The following is a 15296-nucleotide window of genomic DNA, read 5'->3' on the forward strand; positions in this document are numbered from 1 at the left end:
TAATGATAGTGATTAGCTGGAGGTTTGTGCAATGTGTGTGTGTGTGAGTGATTGTTATTTGAGCAAGATGGAAACCCTTAAACAATATGAAAACCAATCCGACAGGGGCACCGTATTTTATTTGGAAATCTTGTTGAGAGTCCTGCTACAAATGTGACTGTAGGCAGCTAGCATGCCACTGTCCATTCAGCTGTCCAGACTTAAACAATATATAATTTAAGAAAAAAAAAATACACATTGTATGTTTATATACAGTAATTTAAACAGTAATGTAAAGCATATCAATTTCAAAAAAATATGTTCAAACTGTATTTACACAATATCGTTTTAAGCTGAACTCCCATCAAATCACTTTAATGGTTTTGGTTTGCAGTTCTCGTAAATCGCACAATGACCCCAGTGTAGCCTGCCTCACTTGAGTGCTTCAGTTAGATCCTCTTCGGAGCTCCCTACCTACCATACACTACTGCACAATACAGATCTGGCCATCCCATAGCACTCTAGGTCTGAATAGGCTATGACTATCTTTTGTTCTCCTTTTTTAAACTTTAGAGTGACTAATTATGTTGCCCCCGATTTTCTCATCAATTTAGAATGTGAAATTATTTTTCTCCTCACCGCAGTAATTCTCCACACAGCTCAGGAGAACTGAAGGTTCAGTGGGCGTCCTCCAATCCCACGACCAAGCCAGCTTCCTCTTTTACAGCCAGGAACTCGAGAGCGGAAGTCAGCGAGCTACCGGCCTCAGGAAGACAAAGGCCAGCCCTGCAGGTGTCCAGCTGAGCTCTCTAGGCAACTGGCTGGTAGGATTGGCTGTAGTTCGATGAGGAGAAACCGTCCTTTCCGGTTTTGCTTCCCTCCAGAATCCCTAGCGAAGACCGGCGACTTCGCACAGCCAGGATGCAAAATTGTGCTCTCCTGACTGAATGACTCATCCATGCACCCCGTGCTGCCATGCTTTTACCAGGTGAGCCACTCGGGGACCCCAGGATATGATTACCTGGACAGGTTGGAGCTTTCAGTTGCCTGTGTCACCTCTGAAGTGGATTTCCAGTTCTCTTTAAGAATCAAGTAATAACAAATTCCATCCAACATGCAGTTTACATTGGCCACGCACAGGCTGACCTGAACAAAGCTGCGCAGAGGTTCTCTGTAATCGGCAGGAATTATATCACGCTTCACTAGAAAGTATAAAAGCATTGCAATGTGACAGGGTATAAAACAGGTCAGAAATGTAACAAGGTTTGCAAGGACGATTTTAACTGATTTATTGTTGCTTTGCTTTTGCACTTCCAAACTGTCTCCTCCTCTTCTCTTTATGACTCTTACTATTTCAATGGAACAGAAGGTCATAATTAAGGCACTAGCAACAAAAAGGGTCTCCATTGTGGCAATCACGTGTATCTTTTCCCAGGTGCTATTTGAAAAGCTATGGAAACAGTGAGTGACATTCACTTGATCGCCATGTAATTTATAAGCTTCCACACTTGATCCAAAAATGATAGTCCACATTGCAGCACAGACAAGCGTAGCTTTCAGTGGGGACCTGAGAGATTTCGCCAAAAAGGGGTGCCTTAAAGCAATGTACCTATCTACAGAAATGCACATTATGATCAAAATGCTCCCGTACATGTTCACAAAATACAGGCTCTCCAAAAAGGAGCAGAAGGGGCTTCCAAGGAGCCATTGTTCACTGGTATTGTAGGCACTAATTTTAAACGGCAGAGAGAAAAGCAAAAGACAGTCACTGAAAATCAGGCTTCCCATATATGTTGTCGATTCTGTCCATTTCCTTATCTTGAAAAGAAGTATCCACAGAGCTGACAGATTGAATAGCAGGCCTATGCTGAATGTTGGGATGTAGATGATGAGCTGGAACAACTGAACCGCGTCACTCACGTTCTCACTCATTCTGAGGATCTGTAAAGAGATGTCATACAAATGAGAAAAGCACACATTCAGCTGCACAGTGTGTTACTTCTTGTTCTGTATTTCCCTGGTAAATTTTCCCTCAAAGACTTTTGGTAAGGAAAATGACGCCTGTTTGGTCCGGAGTTACTTCTGTTAACATTATAAAGAACATTGATCTTTGAGTATCATTTCTTTGTTAATAACTTACTGTAACCCATAAAACCTCCTCTTCAGGAAAAAGAAATACACTGGGTTCTACAGTACCATGAAGCAAGTGCCAATGCCAAGGCATGTTATCACAGAGGAATAAAACAGTAAAATAGTTTTACTACGGGTTTAGTATTCCTAATTCCTCTGTGTAATGTTGCACTTTGCTTCAAAATAGGGCATTCAAAGTAATTCATTTCTCAACTTACTTTTATTGATCTTTCAGTTCTTTCCTTTTAAAGTAACCATCAGTGAAATCAGCATTAATGATAAGCAAGAGGCAATAATACAAGAGACTTTTCCGTTACATATAGATCTGCTGGGTATTGGCTGGGGTGGTTTGACACAGGCTCAATAATATGTGGGTTATATGAGGTTCTGTTCATTCACAGTAGACTCATTGTTAGTAGTCTTGAAAGCTTGGTTTCCTTTAATTTAATTGTATATGATATTCTACTTAAAACTAAAAAATATTAGGTTTTTTTTCTATCTCCTGAAATGTCTTATAGTTTTTAACTGTTTTGTTAAAATCTGCAATACATATCTGTCTGTCTGTCTGTCTGTCTGTCTGTCTGTCTGTCTGTCTATCTATCTATCTATCTATCTATAGTTTTCCTTTCCCCTTAGCCCTACAGTCCCAATATTTTGAACAAAAAAAACAGCGTACCAGTGACTTAGACCGCATTAAGTGGACTAAAAAGTGGTCTAGCAAATTCTGCAGCTCAGTACTAAGTTAGTCCTGATTGCAGCGTACCAAACAGCGAATCCTGAAAACTGGTTTGGCTGACCTGAACAAGTGGAACAAGCTAGACCGATAATGAGGACTAACCCATAACAATCCATTACAAATGCGGCTGGAAATTCACAATTTAAAAGTGTAAAGACAAACTCGGAGATTAGGTGTAGGTCTACATTGTCATTGCTAGAATTTGATAAAAAAATAATAATAATAATAATAATAATAATAATAATAATAATAATAATAATAATAATAATAATAATAATAATAATAATAAAATTGAAGATATTGAACCGGCAAAAAAAAATATATGAAAAGGTATGAAGAAAGGAAATAATGAATATATTAATGATAAAATGGTAAAAGCGTTTTTTTTTTTACATTAGGCGTGATTCGGGCAAACACATTTAAGTAAAAGTACACCTATATTCATAATATAATTGTAGCCTGCTACGTGTGTTTTTCTGCACGTTCCGTACACGGATCATACTTTCATTTCCTTTCATAGCCTATTTCTGTGACAAAGGGTTCAGACTGAGGTTCAAAAGGCTTCACTTTTCACTTTACTAGTTTTTAGACGTAGTTTCAGAGAATAATGGCGCTGTCTTTGTTTTAAAATGTGCTGTACAAACGTAGTACTAAATCAGTCTTGTACTTCATAGCACTAAATTAGTCCACCTGAACAGGGTCATCTCACGTCCGATTCGGCACGCTGCAATCGCTGTTCAGTTCGATTTAGCGGCTGACCCACCTGTGGTGATTATCGTCAGGTACGATGCAATCGGGATTAACAAGTGTACGAACTTTAATCTAAACAGGTGGACTAAACCTGCTTAATCCGCTAGTTAGACGCATCAATAACTTTGGTACGATGCAATCGACCCATCTAGCCTAAATAAAGTCTTTATTTTAAACTAGGCTACTTACAACATTATACACAGTAGTGTTTTATAGATTTAACACATCGAGTTAAATCCATTTTATTTTATATGTGTTCCCAGACCCGAATACATTGCAGCACTGCAGGGTAATTTGCAATAATAATAATAATAAGTACAAAATATACTGTATTTTTTTTTTTTCGAAGAGCCTACTAAATAACATAATAAATTCACGCATGTTAAATACTACATCATGTCGTGCAGACATTGCTGAAGGAAACACGGCAACTTCCGTCAATACGGACTGTTAGGCATATATATATATATTAGATAGTTGAACTTAGTATATTGTCTGCCTTGTGTAAACTTGGAAACCACTCTGTAACACACACAGGCTACTCCACCAGATACAGGTGAAAACCTTACCTGAGTGCGGGATCCGTGTGAGAATCTCAACACCTGTTCAACCAGACAAACTAGACTACACGAGTTATATATTAGACAAAACAAATATGATCTTCATACAATACAATATCTACTTACTTTATTGTCGGCTAGCTGGTGAATACGAAACAGCCTTCTTTGTGAGATTTGCTGTATGTCACGAAACCCATAAATTACAACCTCTCTCCGGCTTTTCATAGGCGTCCGCGTTACCACAAGTCAGTTTCCCCGCTTGATGTATTCCACACACTGAACGGAAACTTCTCAGCGTCAGTTACACGAATAGTTCGACCACTGTTCATGCAGCACGTGCAAGCAACAGCTACCCACTTCAACCTCTTCCACAGGCACACCTGTTTCTATAAAGTTCTTAGGTAGAAAATTGAATCATAATACTGTTGGATGATTGACATTACCTCACAATTTTTGTATACAAGACAAGTGGTATTCAACCATTTGCTTTTTTAACCATACATAATTATTATCATTATTAATAACTTAATAATTTCATTCAGCTAACAAGAGTATTTAAATCTGCAGCTCTCTTTCTATACTGAAAAATCCACAGGTTTCTATAGGAGCACTAAAGGCATGTGCAGTTTTCACTAGACGTTAAATAGTTCCATAGTTCTAGGCTATTAATAAATTCCATCTATAAATTATTTATAGGTTTATGGTTTGACATGAAAATTATACATACTGTATGCAGGAGGGTTCTATTTTCTCAGTCCTTTTCGCTACACGTTTTACCACCTGGCCAAATTACTTACTTTGTATACAGCTGCAGGGGAAACCAAGGGTTGTGTAGCAAACTTATTTAGCAGATACAGCGTCCGCAACAGTGGAATCGGTGCAGTGTTATTTTCAGGTACGCGGATAAAAGGTGACACGCACTGCGCATGCCTAAACAACTCTAGACAACTTCAGCTTCGAAAGCACGGAAGCGCTCGTTCAAATCTGGTGCGTTATGCTGTTTTCGGTCTTTTTCGTCTTTTTACATTTAATTAGTCATACTTTTCCACCATTAAGAAGATAGTATGCGAATATTTGTCATATGCATTGGGTCAGGTACATTTTTTTTACTTGCGGCGGACTTCTCATTTTGTCTTGTTCGTCGTGAATTTTATTTATTTATTCTTTTTAGATAAATTGTCTGTTTCCAGTTTAAGTTTGCAAAAAAAAAGTATAATTAAAGGTTTGCAAAAAAAAAAGAATTAATGGTAAATGTTCCTCTGTTTGACAGTAGAAAAACACATCACATCGCAATTGATTACATCTGTACCAAAATCTCTCAGCGTACCACTTTCTAACACTACACGGGTCACGTTCTGGTACGCGTACGGCATTGTGATGATGTACCACTTTATAACAATACACCGGCTCTTTCATTTCTGTTCTCACACAAAATAAGAAGTGGTTAATTCTGCCTCCTGCCGCAAAAAAATGAGCTTTCAGTATCACTTCTTTATTAGTAATTATGTATTTGAAACGTCCCGTGAGAAGAAGCCATACAATACATTTTAGAAATGTTTTGCTCATCCGCTCAGAAGTGCATGCGACGTGTTGTGGTTGACTTTTGGGCAGCAAAATATTTCTTGCTATGACACAGATTCACTTCTAACATGGCTTGCAACCCAAAGCTGTTCCTATGACGTGTAGGATGCCTATACCTCGTGAAAATCAATAGATCAGGGTCAGTGCCTTCATATAGTTGGTTTATGCCTTCAATAGATGTTTATAAATGAAAATCAAGCATGTGCTTTTGAAATAAAATACCATTAGAAGCAGAGTTAGCAATTCAAGACACTGAAGTCCTTTCGGGAGGCAGTGTTTGCAGCCACAGCTGTCTCTCTAGATGTCTGCTTTCCCTTGGCTTCCCCATAGCTGATACTCTTGGAGATGTTAATGTCTTGGAGCAGCCTGCCTACATTACTGTCCTTGCTGCTGTGGCCCCTGCTCTCAGTGTACAGCTGTCTCTCACGTGCCTCTTTGCAATGCTTTCTAGAGCTGCAGGGATCACATGGCACATCACCTGATCAACATGTGTTGCATCTCTAATTCACAACGATTCCAAATCCAATCATCAGAGAGGTCCTAATAAAGTGTCCAGGCCAGGCAGTGTATGTTAACTGACCCTCCAGTCTGTGTCTTGAAACATCAACATTGTCAATCCGTATACTGGACTGTAAACATATCATCATCCGATTGTCAATTATAAGGAAAACTAACTGTATGATTACAGTGGTCTCATTTATATATATATATATATATATATATATATATATATATATATATATATATATACACACACACACAACTGCAGTGTACAAAATTGAAGGCATATGAAAGAAAATGTATTAAAATATTTTTTAAATCTTTTAAACTTTTTGTGTACATTTTTTAAAAACCTCTTTCATATATATATATATATATATAACTGTGGAAGTACTAAGAGGCTTCTGATGCCATTGTAACTATACTCACTGGTTTCTATTTAAATCTATTAGTGTATTTGTGACGTCATTTACCACATAGTTAATGTAATGTAATGTCATGTAACAATCTACTATTCCTTTCTATTTAAACCTTTGGGTGTCATAGTATTGAATCTATCATTTTCCTTTATTTTTCTATATTGTACATTATTATTATTATTATTATTATTATTATTATTATTTGTAGGGTGTGTGAACTATGCATCAGCTGCAGAGTCACTTACAATTACGTCTTACCCGAAACACGGAGCACAAGGAGGTTAAGTGACTTGCTCAGGGTCAGTGGCTGAGGTGGGATTTGAATCGGGGACTTCCTGGTTACAAGCCCTTTTCTTTAACCACTGGACCACACAGCCTCCTACACATTATGTAATTGTACTTCTTCTAAAACTACACATTTTGGGTCATTCATGTTAAAGTGTGCGAGAAAGAGAGGGGGGGGTGTTATTTACTGTAGGAAATATGTACTACTTTGTAACTGCCACTTCTTAAAAAAGAATGCTTTAAAAAGGAATATAGAAATGGGTTCTGCATACTGTGGATTGTGTAAAATAGTGGTCATACTTAATAATCTGTTGGTTCCTCAGTGTAATCTTGTGATCGCATTGAAAAAATTAACTGTTACATACCGTATGCAAATGTGGGCTTGAGGAGAGCAGAAGTGTTTGAATTGCAGCACCCCTGCAGCACCAGTGTTGGGTGTTGCTCTTCCCAGAAATGCAACTCCGTTTTTCAGTTATTACGTAAGCTGTCTATTTCGAATAAATATGAATATGAACTTGTCTGGTTCCAGCTTTGCAAAATTATTATTATTATTATTTATTTTTTTAATTATTATTATTTAATTAAAAAAATGAACTCGAGCACTTTTTTTTAAGCTGTTAAAATCAGCCAGGCGGCTAACCTTTCCCCGAGCTAAGAATCATTTTTGTTTGTTTGTTTGTTTGTTTGTTTTGTAATTTAGCCGGCCACTAGAGGGCAGCAGTAGTCAGCAATTTTCTGACAGGTCAGGGTCCTTTGTCTTATTTGTTTCGAATTGCTCACCACCACACATATGCAGCAGCATTCTCTATTTGCTATAACTTGTCCACCACAGGGCGGCAGTAGTGAGTAAATTATACTCTAGTCATGTTGGGTGCAGCAGCTCGCAGTTCAAATGTAGAGGAAGTAGTGAATGGAAGTGTTGAGCTACATGTGTAAGTATGGGGATCTCTACTTGTAGATACCCTGTGATTTGCACTGGAATAAACTTCAGTTTTCAGTAACTTAAGCGGAACGTTTATCTATACTTGACTCAGCGTCAGGCTTTGAAAACTCTAAGGACCGTATTAAGGAATTGTGTTGTTTCTTCAAAGCTGATTTTGATGTGTGATTTCAAATTTACTGTTCACAAAAGTACTGTTTTAGGGAAAGGTCGCTGTGTATTCTCAGTTTAAAAAAACAAAGAGAAATCATGTTTACAAGCACACCTTGCTAAAACGATCTTTACAACGGTCACTAGTGTTTGAGAAAGACCTTCAGTTTCTGAAAAGTTTAATCTTAAAAGCTGTCACATGTTACAAGATGGTTTTGTTGTCTGCTCCCAGCACTGAAGAGAATGACACGTCTCATTTCTCAAACCCCAGCAACCACCGACGCTTCAAATTGGTTGACAGCAGAAAAAAAGAAAAGTACTGTTTTATTACCCAGCATGATTTTTGACCTGAGATGGGAAGTGTGAATAAAAATATCAAAATAAATCAGGATCATGGTGAAATATAGTTACAACTGGACACACCATTGAGAGGCATGCATTTATTCTTGTCAGTGACAGAGATAACATGCAAATGCAAGTGGTTTTTTTTTTTCTTTTGCAGGATTTCCATATAGGAAACAGTTGCATGATCATTTTCCAACCACAGTCACAGACCAGACAAACACCAAGCTATCTTGATCAGATGGTTGCAATTGCAATACTTTCCAAAAAACAAACAAATAAAAAAAGTCAACCGTATCATACTTCAGTAGTTAAGGAAGTACTCCTTAAACGCCAGGTCCTCCGGAAGGAATCGGTTGAGAGAGTCTCTTTTGCAACAAAGTAATAACAAAACGAATCTAGACAGCAGGTGACATTGGACAGACACATTGACACCTGGACAAACAGACTTATATTTTGTTTTGCTCTGCAGTCAGTAATGACGTCTCTTCTAACCAGATATTGAAGGAAAATCCCCACGTGGCTCGGCGCGAAAGAAACCAGAAACACGAGCAGGTTGGCGTAAATGATCCGAACACACGCTCTGCGTCTCACACTGTCCCTGTGGGAGTTCTTTTTCTGGAGGGTCTTGATAATCTCCACGGAACAAACCACCAGGACCACCATGGGGATGATGAACCCGAACAGCTCCACCGCAATGATCACGGGGGTGTTCCACGTGGTCTTTGAGAAATTGTGAAAGCATCTGATGTTGGTGTAGCTGTCGCTGTGGAATTCATACACGGGTATGCTTCCAAACCACACTAAAACCCAGATTATAGCGCACGCCCCAAATGCCTTTTTTGGAGACCTTAAGGTTCTTGCATGGATAGGGTGCTTGATGGCAATGTACCGATCCACGCAAATGCACACGATGGTGAAAATGCTGCCGTACATGGAGATGAAGTAGAGGGTTTCCAGAAACGTGCAAACGGTCTTCTGCATAGTCCCTGTATAGATTCTGAAAGGCAGTATTAAAAGCAGTAGCAGGTCCATTAGCGCCAGGTTGGTCATGTAAATAGTGGATTCCATCCATTTCTTTAAAACCCTGCAGAAAACAATTAGAGCCAGTACGTTCAGGATGATTCCCACAATGAAGACGGGGATGTAGACCGCTAAGTGGAGCGAGTGTACAAATGCGTTGATGCCCTCAAAGGAACAGTTCTCCATGGCTGAGCTGAAACACAAAGCACACAATCAAGGTATAGCAGTAACAATGCCGAACACTACCGAGGCTCAGGGACATTCTATATAGAATCACACTGCTGGAACAGAACCGCCTTCAGTTACTCCTAAAGGTTAGTATTGCGCTGGAGGAGCCGGGACTGCCTGATCATATGACTTGACCTGGCCACTTTTATCAGGTGTGCTGCGGCGCAAACGTGACGCGGAACAGAACCTGGGAAGTATGAGAGCGGCGCTGAAACGCAGAAACACGACAAGTACAGCGGGACGATGTTATGTTAAACAAAACACAAACGCTGACACGCTGTTTTAATACAATACCAACAAATGTATGTGAAGGAAAATACATTGGAGAGAAATCGACAGGAGGGAACGGCCTAGGTTTATATGGATTACAGTGGGGCAATCTCCAGGGAAAAAATAAAAATAAGCCGCACCTTTTTCTCACTCTTATTTTGGTAGTAGTTTCGGGTTGTGTGTGTCTCCATGTAGTTTTCTTTTAGACTGAGTTCCAAATGCAAATAAACTCATTCATATTAAAATACCAGAGACAGTGTCTTGAGTTCCAGTTTGGCTTTGCACGACTTATCATACAGCTTTCTTATAGGGTTTCCATTAAGTTTTCAGGATGTCTTAGAACACAGCCTGCCCCATTTGATCCCCAATCAAACAAAACAAATAAAAAACAGACAAGCTGTAGCGTTGCACAACTAATAAAAAACAACATTACATAAGGAAGCGCTGTGCACTATCCTTGTATATATGACGCATGTACCATAACAGAATCACTTTGAATATGGCTAATTACTGTAGATTTGTGAGGCAACTTTACACAAATGAAACTAAGAATATAAACTTGCAAGAAAAAGCAACGGCCATCTTGAAGAGCTTTCGTGGTAAATGAATTCATTATTTTCTGATCTAACTTTTCTGTACATATTTCCAATATTTGTTTTGCGGGTTTATATATATATATATACAGTACTGTGCAAAAGTTTTAGGCAGGTGTGAAAAAATGCTGTAAAGTAAGAATGCTTTCAAAAATAGACATGTTAATAGTTTATCAATTAACAAAATGCAAAGTGAGTGAACAGAAGAAAAATCTACATCAAATCAATATTTGGTGTGACCACCCTTTGCCTTCAAAACAGCATCAATTCTTCTAGGTACACTTGCACACAGTTTTTGAAGGAACTCGGCAGGTAGGTTGGCACAAACATCTTGGAGAACTAACCACAGTTCTTCTGTGGATTTAGGCAGCCTCAGTTGCTTCTCTCTCTTCATGTAATCCCAGACAGACTCGATGATGTTGAGATCAGGGCTCTGTGGGGACCATACCATCACTTCCAGGACTCCTTGTTCTTCTTTACGCTGAAGATAGTTCTTAATGACTTTCGCTGTATGTTTGGGGTCGTTGTCATGCTGCAGAATAAATTCGGGGCCAATCAGATGCCTCCCTGATGGTATTGCATGATGGATACGTATCTGCCTGTACTTCTCAGCATTGAGGAGACCATTAATTCTGACCAAATCCCCAACTCCATTTGCAGAAATGCAGCCCCAAACTTGCAAGGAACCTCCACCATGCTTCACTGTTGCCTGCAGACACTCATTCATGTACCGCTCTCCAGCCCTTCGGCGAACAAACTGCCTTCTGCTACAGCCAAATATTTCAAATTTTGACTAATCAGTCCAGAGCACCTGCTGCCATTTTTCTGCACCCCAGTTCCTGTTTTCGTGCATAGTTGAGTCGCTTGGCCTTGTTTTCACGTCGGAGGTATGGCTTTTTGGCCGCAAGTCTTCCATGAAGGCCACTTCTGACCAGACTTCTCCGGACAGTAGATAGGTGTAACAGGGTCCCACTGTTTTCTGCCAATTCTGAGCTGATGGCACTGCTGGACATCTTCAGATTGCGAAGGGAAGTAAGCATGATGTGTCTTTCATCTGCTGCAGTAAGTTTCCTTGGCCGACCACTGCGTCTACGGTCCTCAACGTTGCCCGTTTCTTTGTGCTTCTTCAAAAGAGCTGGACAGCACATCTGGAAACCTCTGTCTGCCTTGAAATTTCTGCCTGATGCAGTATAACTACCTTGTGTCTTGTTGCTGTGCTCAGTCTTGCCATGGTGTATGACTTTTGACAGTAAACTGTCTTCAGCAACCTCACCTTGTTAGCTGGGTTTGGCTGTTCCTCACCCAGTTTTATTCCTCCTACACAGCTGTTTCTGTTTCAGTTAATGATTGTGTTTCAACCTACATATTGAATTGATGATCATTAGCACCTGTTTGGAATAATTGTTTAATCACACACCTGACTATATGCCTACAAAATCCCTGACTTTGTGCAAGTGTACCTAGAAGAATTGATGCTGTTTTGAAGGCAAAGGGTGGTCACACCAAATATGGATTTGATTTAGATTTTTCTTCTGTTCACTCACTTTGCATTTAGTTAATTGATAAATATAATCTATTAACATGTCTATTTTTGAAAGCATTCTTACTTTACAGCATTTTTTCACACCTGCCTAAAACTTTTGCACAGTACTGTATATATATATATATATATATATATATATATATATATATATATATATATATATATATAACCATGTTTTCGAGAGGGGAATAATGGTATGTTTTGGTCACAAATTACACAGTTGACAGAAATGAGAAATACGTATCACAAACTGCTTTGCCTTGAACCTTGCCGGACGTTGCCAGTAGTTTCTAAATTAGCAATAGGAAAAATAGCACTGTGTGGGATTTCTATGTAAAAAAAACAAAAAAACAAAAACAAAAGATCAACACAGTCTGAAATAAACTTCCTTGCTTCTGAGATATCTTTCAACTTTAATAGTGTTACATATAATGACTTTGATAACGTTTTGCAAATGAACAAATATTCAGATTTTGTCTGAATCCTAAGCAGATATCTGAACATGAAAATATCATATTCGTACCAGCAGTATAGTTTCATAGATAGAAACAGTGTTGTATAAAGTACAGTATCTAGTATACCTTATGATACGTATTACTATAATACACATTATATATTTCATGTAATGGTCTATCTGTTATAAGCTACATAAAAGGTAATGGCTGTAGATGCCGATGACATGACTCTAGTTGATAATTTTGGATGGCTCAACAGAAATATTATGCACATTAAAGTACTTATGTATTTGCATTCAGTTATTTTAGATACTTATTTATTTTGTTTATTCAAATGTTTGAACTGAATAATTCAGGCAGGATTTTTGAAATGTCAAAGACAGGAAGTAATGGAGCTGCTCCGGAACCTCAACTCCGGCTCCATGCTCCGGAGCGCTCCCGTTATCCAGCTCCAGCCCAGCTCCGCTCCGGCTCCGGCCACCCTGTACAGACTACCCTGTTGCAGAGCACTTGTGAGTGAGCTTTCATGGATCTGAAATGTGTTCAGTAAGCACTTCCTTAAAACAAAACAAAAGCAAACTGCTTCAGTCTCCTAGACTTGCCTGAGAAAAGACAGGATTTTTTTTTTTTAGCGCTCGGAGTAAGAACTTGTAACCTGCAAATGATTATTATTGAGGTCCCATTCTCCATGCTGCCGTTGAACAAAAGTCTTGCGTGTTAATACATTTCCCTAATAGCAAACAAATCCATACCAGAGCTAGTGGGTTTGTTAAATATTAATTTCCCCATCTCCAGTGCAGTGCACTGTTGTATTGACACGGTAACTGCAGTGGAAACACAAGAGAGTGTAGGTAATGCACCTCTTATTTTGAAGCGTATTCAGTGTTTATTATGCAGATTTACACAGAGCACACGTATTCAGAGTCTTGGGTTTCAGCTATAATAATGTGTATGTAATATAATACTGTTCACATTAATAAATACAGCGAGGGACAAAAGTTTGTCATAACCCTGTAGAATTAACTAATTTTGCTTCATAAAGTCGAATGAAACCTGCTGAATAACGTTACGTTAACATATTGAATTACATACCGCTTTGTAGTTTTCTATCGAATAGCTGACAAAAATTGAAAAATGTGACATTTTGAAAACTGACATGAAATACTCTACTGCTGTTGCATGGCTTCCAGTAGTTTTTTGCGATTTCATTTTGTAGTTTATTTGATTATATGATGTTAAATAAAATATCTAAAATATTATTTTTTAATTATGTTAATCCTCAATCCTAATGTTCTAGGTGGTGCAAAACTTTTGGCCATAGCTGTAGACCCCACAAGATACAGCAGAGACTGCATGACACAACAAGAAGATGTTTTTTTTTTTCTTAGCACAGCCTGTTTTATTTGAAAGTAATTTAAACTTACATTTAGGTGTAGCTGCGTTTCCCGAAATACTACAGCACAGAATACATGCTGACTGCAGAGAACAGGCTAACCACTACTTCTTCTTTAGGGAGTTTGAGAGGTACGGTAAAGCTGTTGCTTAAAAGCCGTGGGATTTCAGAAACACGTAGTATTTTGAACTATGTTTTTGGTTTTAGTAATAAAATGACACACGCAACACTTTCTTGTTTCTGTTGAGTGGGTAGCAAACACTTGCCTCGGTTACCCTGAGCATTTTAAACTATCTGTTTACTGTGCAGTAAGAATTATAATTAATTTGGAAATTAGAACTGTCAGTGCATTTTTTCTCTGGACTAATTTAATTATCCTCTCCAGTTCTGTTGCAGTATATTAATCTGATGCAAGTATACTTATTATTATTATTATTATTATTATTATTATTATTATTATTATTACAGTCTCTTTTTATATTAAATATTCTGTCTTGTTCAGATATAACGCTTTGTGCTATTATTAATATTCATTAGGGCTAAGAAAAAAAGGATTACACTACATACAAAGAACCCCCTTTAAATTGACTTCAGAAAAATACATGCAGTGTTGAACTGTGCATAACTAATCCAGTCAGAAAAAAACAGATCTGGATTTTCTGTTGCTACATAGTTGCAGAATTAAGATTATTTTTACCTGAGTTTCCCCACAGAGGCAGATAATGACGAATGCTGCTAAAGGTATGTTCTGGAGTTCTTATCTGATGGAAGCAACTTGTCCAGTAACCGTTTCCTCAGAAGAAAAAAAAAACATTTAAATTGGAGTTTAGAAGGGTATGTGTAACACAAGCTTTCCATCAGCGCCGCTAATATGTGTGTCGAAGCTGCTTCAGGTTTTATATCTGGTTGTGATTGATTGATCTGTCACAGGTTGTCACAAAGTCTCTGAGTCCTATAACCACTTCCTTAAAAGATAAAAAAAAAAAAAAAGATGAAATCTCCTGAAATAATAACTTTTAACTCCGAGTTAACAGGTCTAATGAAATATCTGTAAAGATTAGAATTCTGTCTTGGGACATTTTTCAGACAAAAAAGAAAAACTTTGAAATTTGAGGATGTTTTTTCTAAACTGATTTGAAACCTCTTAATGATCAGTTCTCTTGTTTGATCTGGTCGTCTGGCCGGTTGTTTAAGGCGTTTCTTTCATTATAAACAAACAAACCAAAAAGCAGGTGCTCTGTTATTTCGGGTTCCAGTGGTTTATTTTAGCACTCCTCGCACATACAGTAAATGAAAGAACACACTTCAAATCTGAGAAATAGTGACTACTCTCGGGTAATCAAACATTTTGGCAGCTGTCACCTCTGTTGATAAACAGCATTTGAAAAAGACCAACGTCGAATCTATCCGACTAAAAA

The 15296-nt window shown here is 38.2% G+C and overlaps 2 protein-coding genes across 2 annotated transcripts; both read right to left on the minus strand.

Annotated features, from left to right (window-relative positions):
• Window positions 1-102: 102 nt before the first annotated feature.
• On the minus strand, window positions 103-4432 carry gpr55a (G protein-coupled receptor 55a). Its single transcript, XM_034038599.3, has 2 exons — window positions 4282-4432; window positions 103-1920 (listed from the first exon to the last, which is right to left on the minus strand). Exons 1-2 carry the CDS (start codon window positions 4378-4380, stop codon window positions 997-999), a joined length of 1023 nt encoding a protein of 340 aa, XP_033894490.3. The 5' UTR covers window positions 4381-4432; the 3' UTR covers window positions 103-996.
• Window positions 4433-8261: 3829 nt separating this feature from the next.
• LOC117422836 (G-protein coupled receptor 55-like) lies at window positions 8262-14821 on the minus strand. The gene is made up of 2 exons (XM_034928554.2): window positions 14576-14821; window positions 8262-9589 (listed from the first exon to the last, which is right to left on the minus strand). Exon 2 carries the CDS (start codon window positions 9580-9582, stop codon window positions 8671-8673), a length of 912 nt encoding a protein of 303 aa, XP_034784445.1. The 5' UTR covers window positions 9583-9589; window positions 14576-14821; the 3' UTR covers window positions 8262-8670.
• Window positions 14822-15296: the final 475 nt, after the last annotated feature.

Source organism: Acipenser ruthenus, chromosome 17 (genome assembly GCF_902713425.1).
Source record: "Acipenser ruthenus chromosome 17, fAciRut3.2 maternal haplotype, whole genome shotgun sequence".
NCBI lineage: Eukaryota > Metazoa > Chordata > Actinopteri > Acipenseriformes > Acipenseridae > Acipenser > Acipenser ruthenus.

Bases quoted from the DNA above. Each gene is read 5' to 3' on its own strand.
- gpr55a (XM_034038599.3), bottom strand. From the start codon at position 4,380: ATGAAAAGCCGGAGAGAGGTTGTAATTTATGGGTTTCGTGACATACAG. The intron at 1,921-4,281 runs GTAAGTAGATAT...ATCTCTTTACAG, and splicing joins ACCAGCTAGCCGACAATAAA to ATCCTCAGAATGAGTGAGAA.
- LOC117422836 (XM_034928554.2), bottom strand. From the start codon at position 9,582: ATGGAGAACTGTTCCTTTGAGGGCATCAACGCATTTGTACACTCGCTC.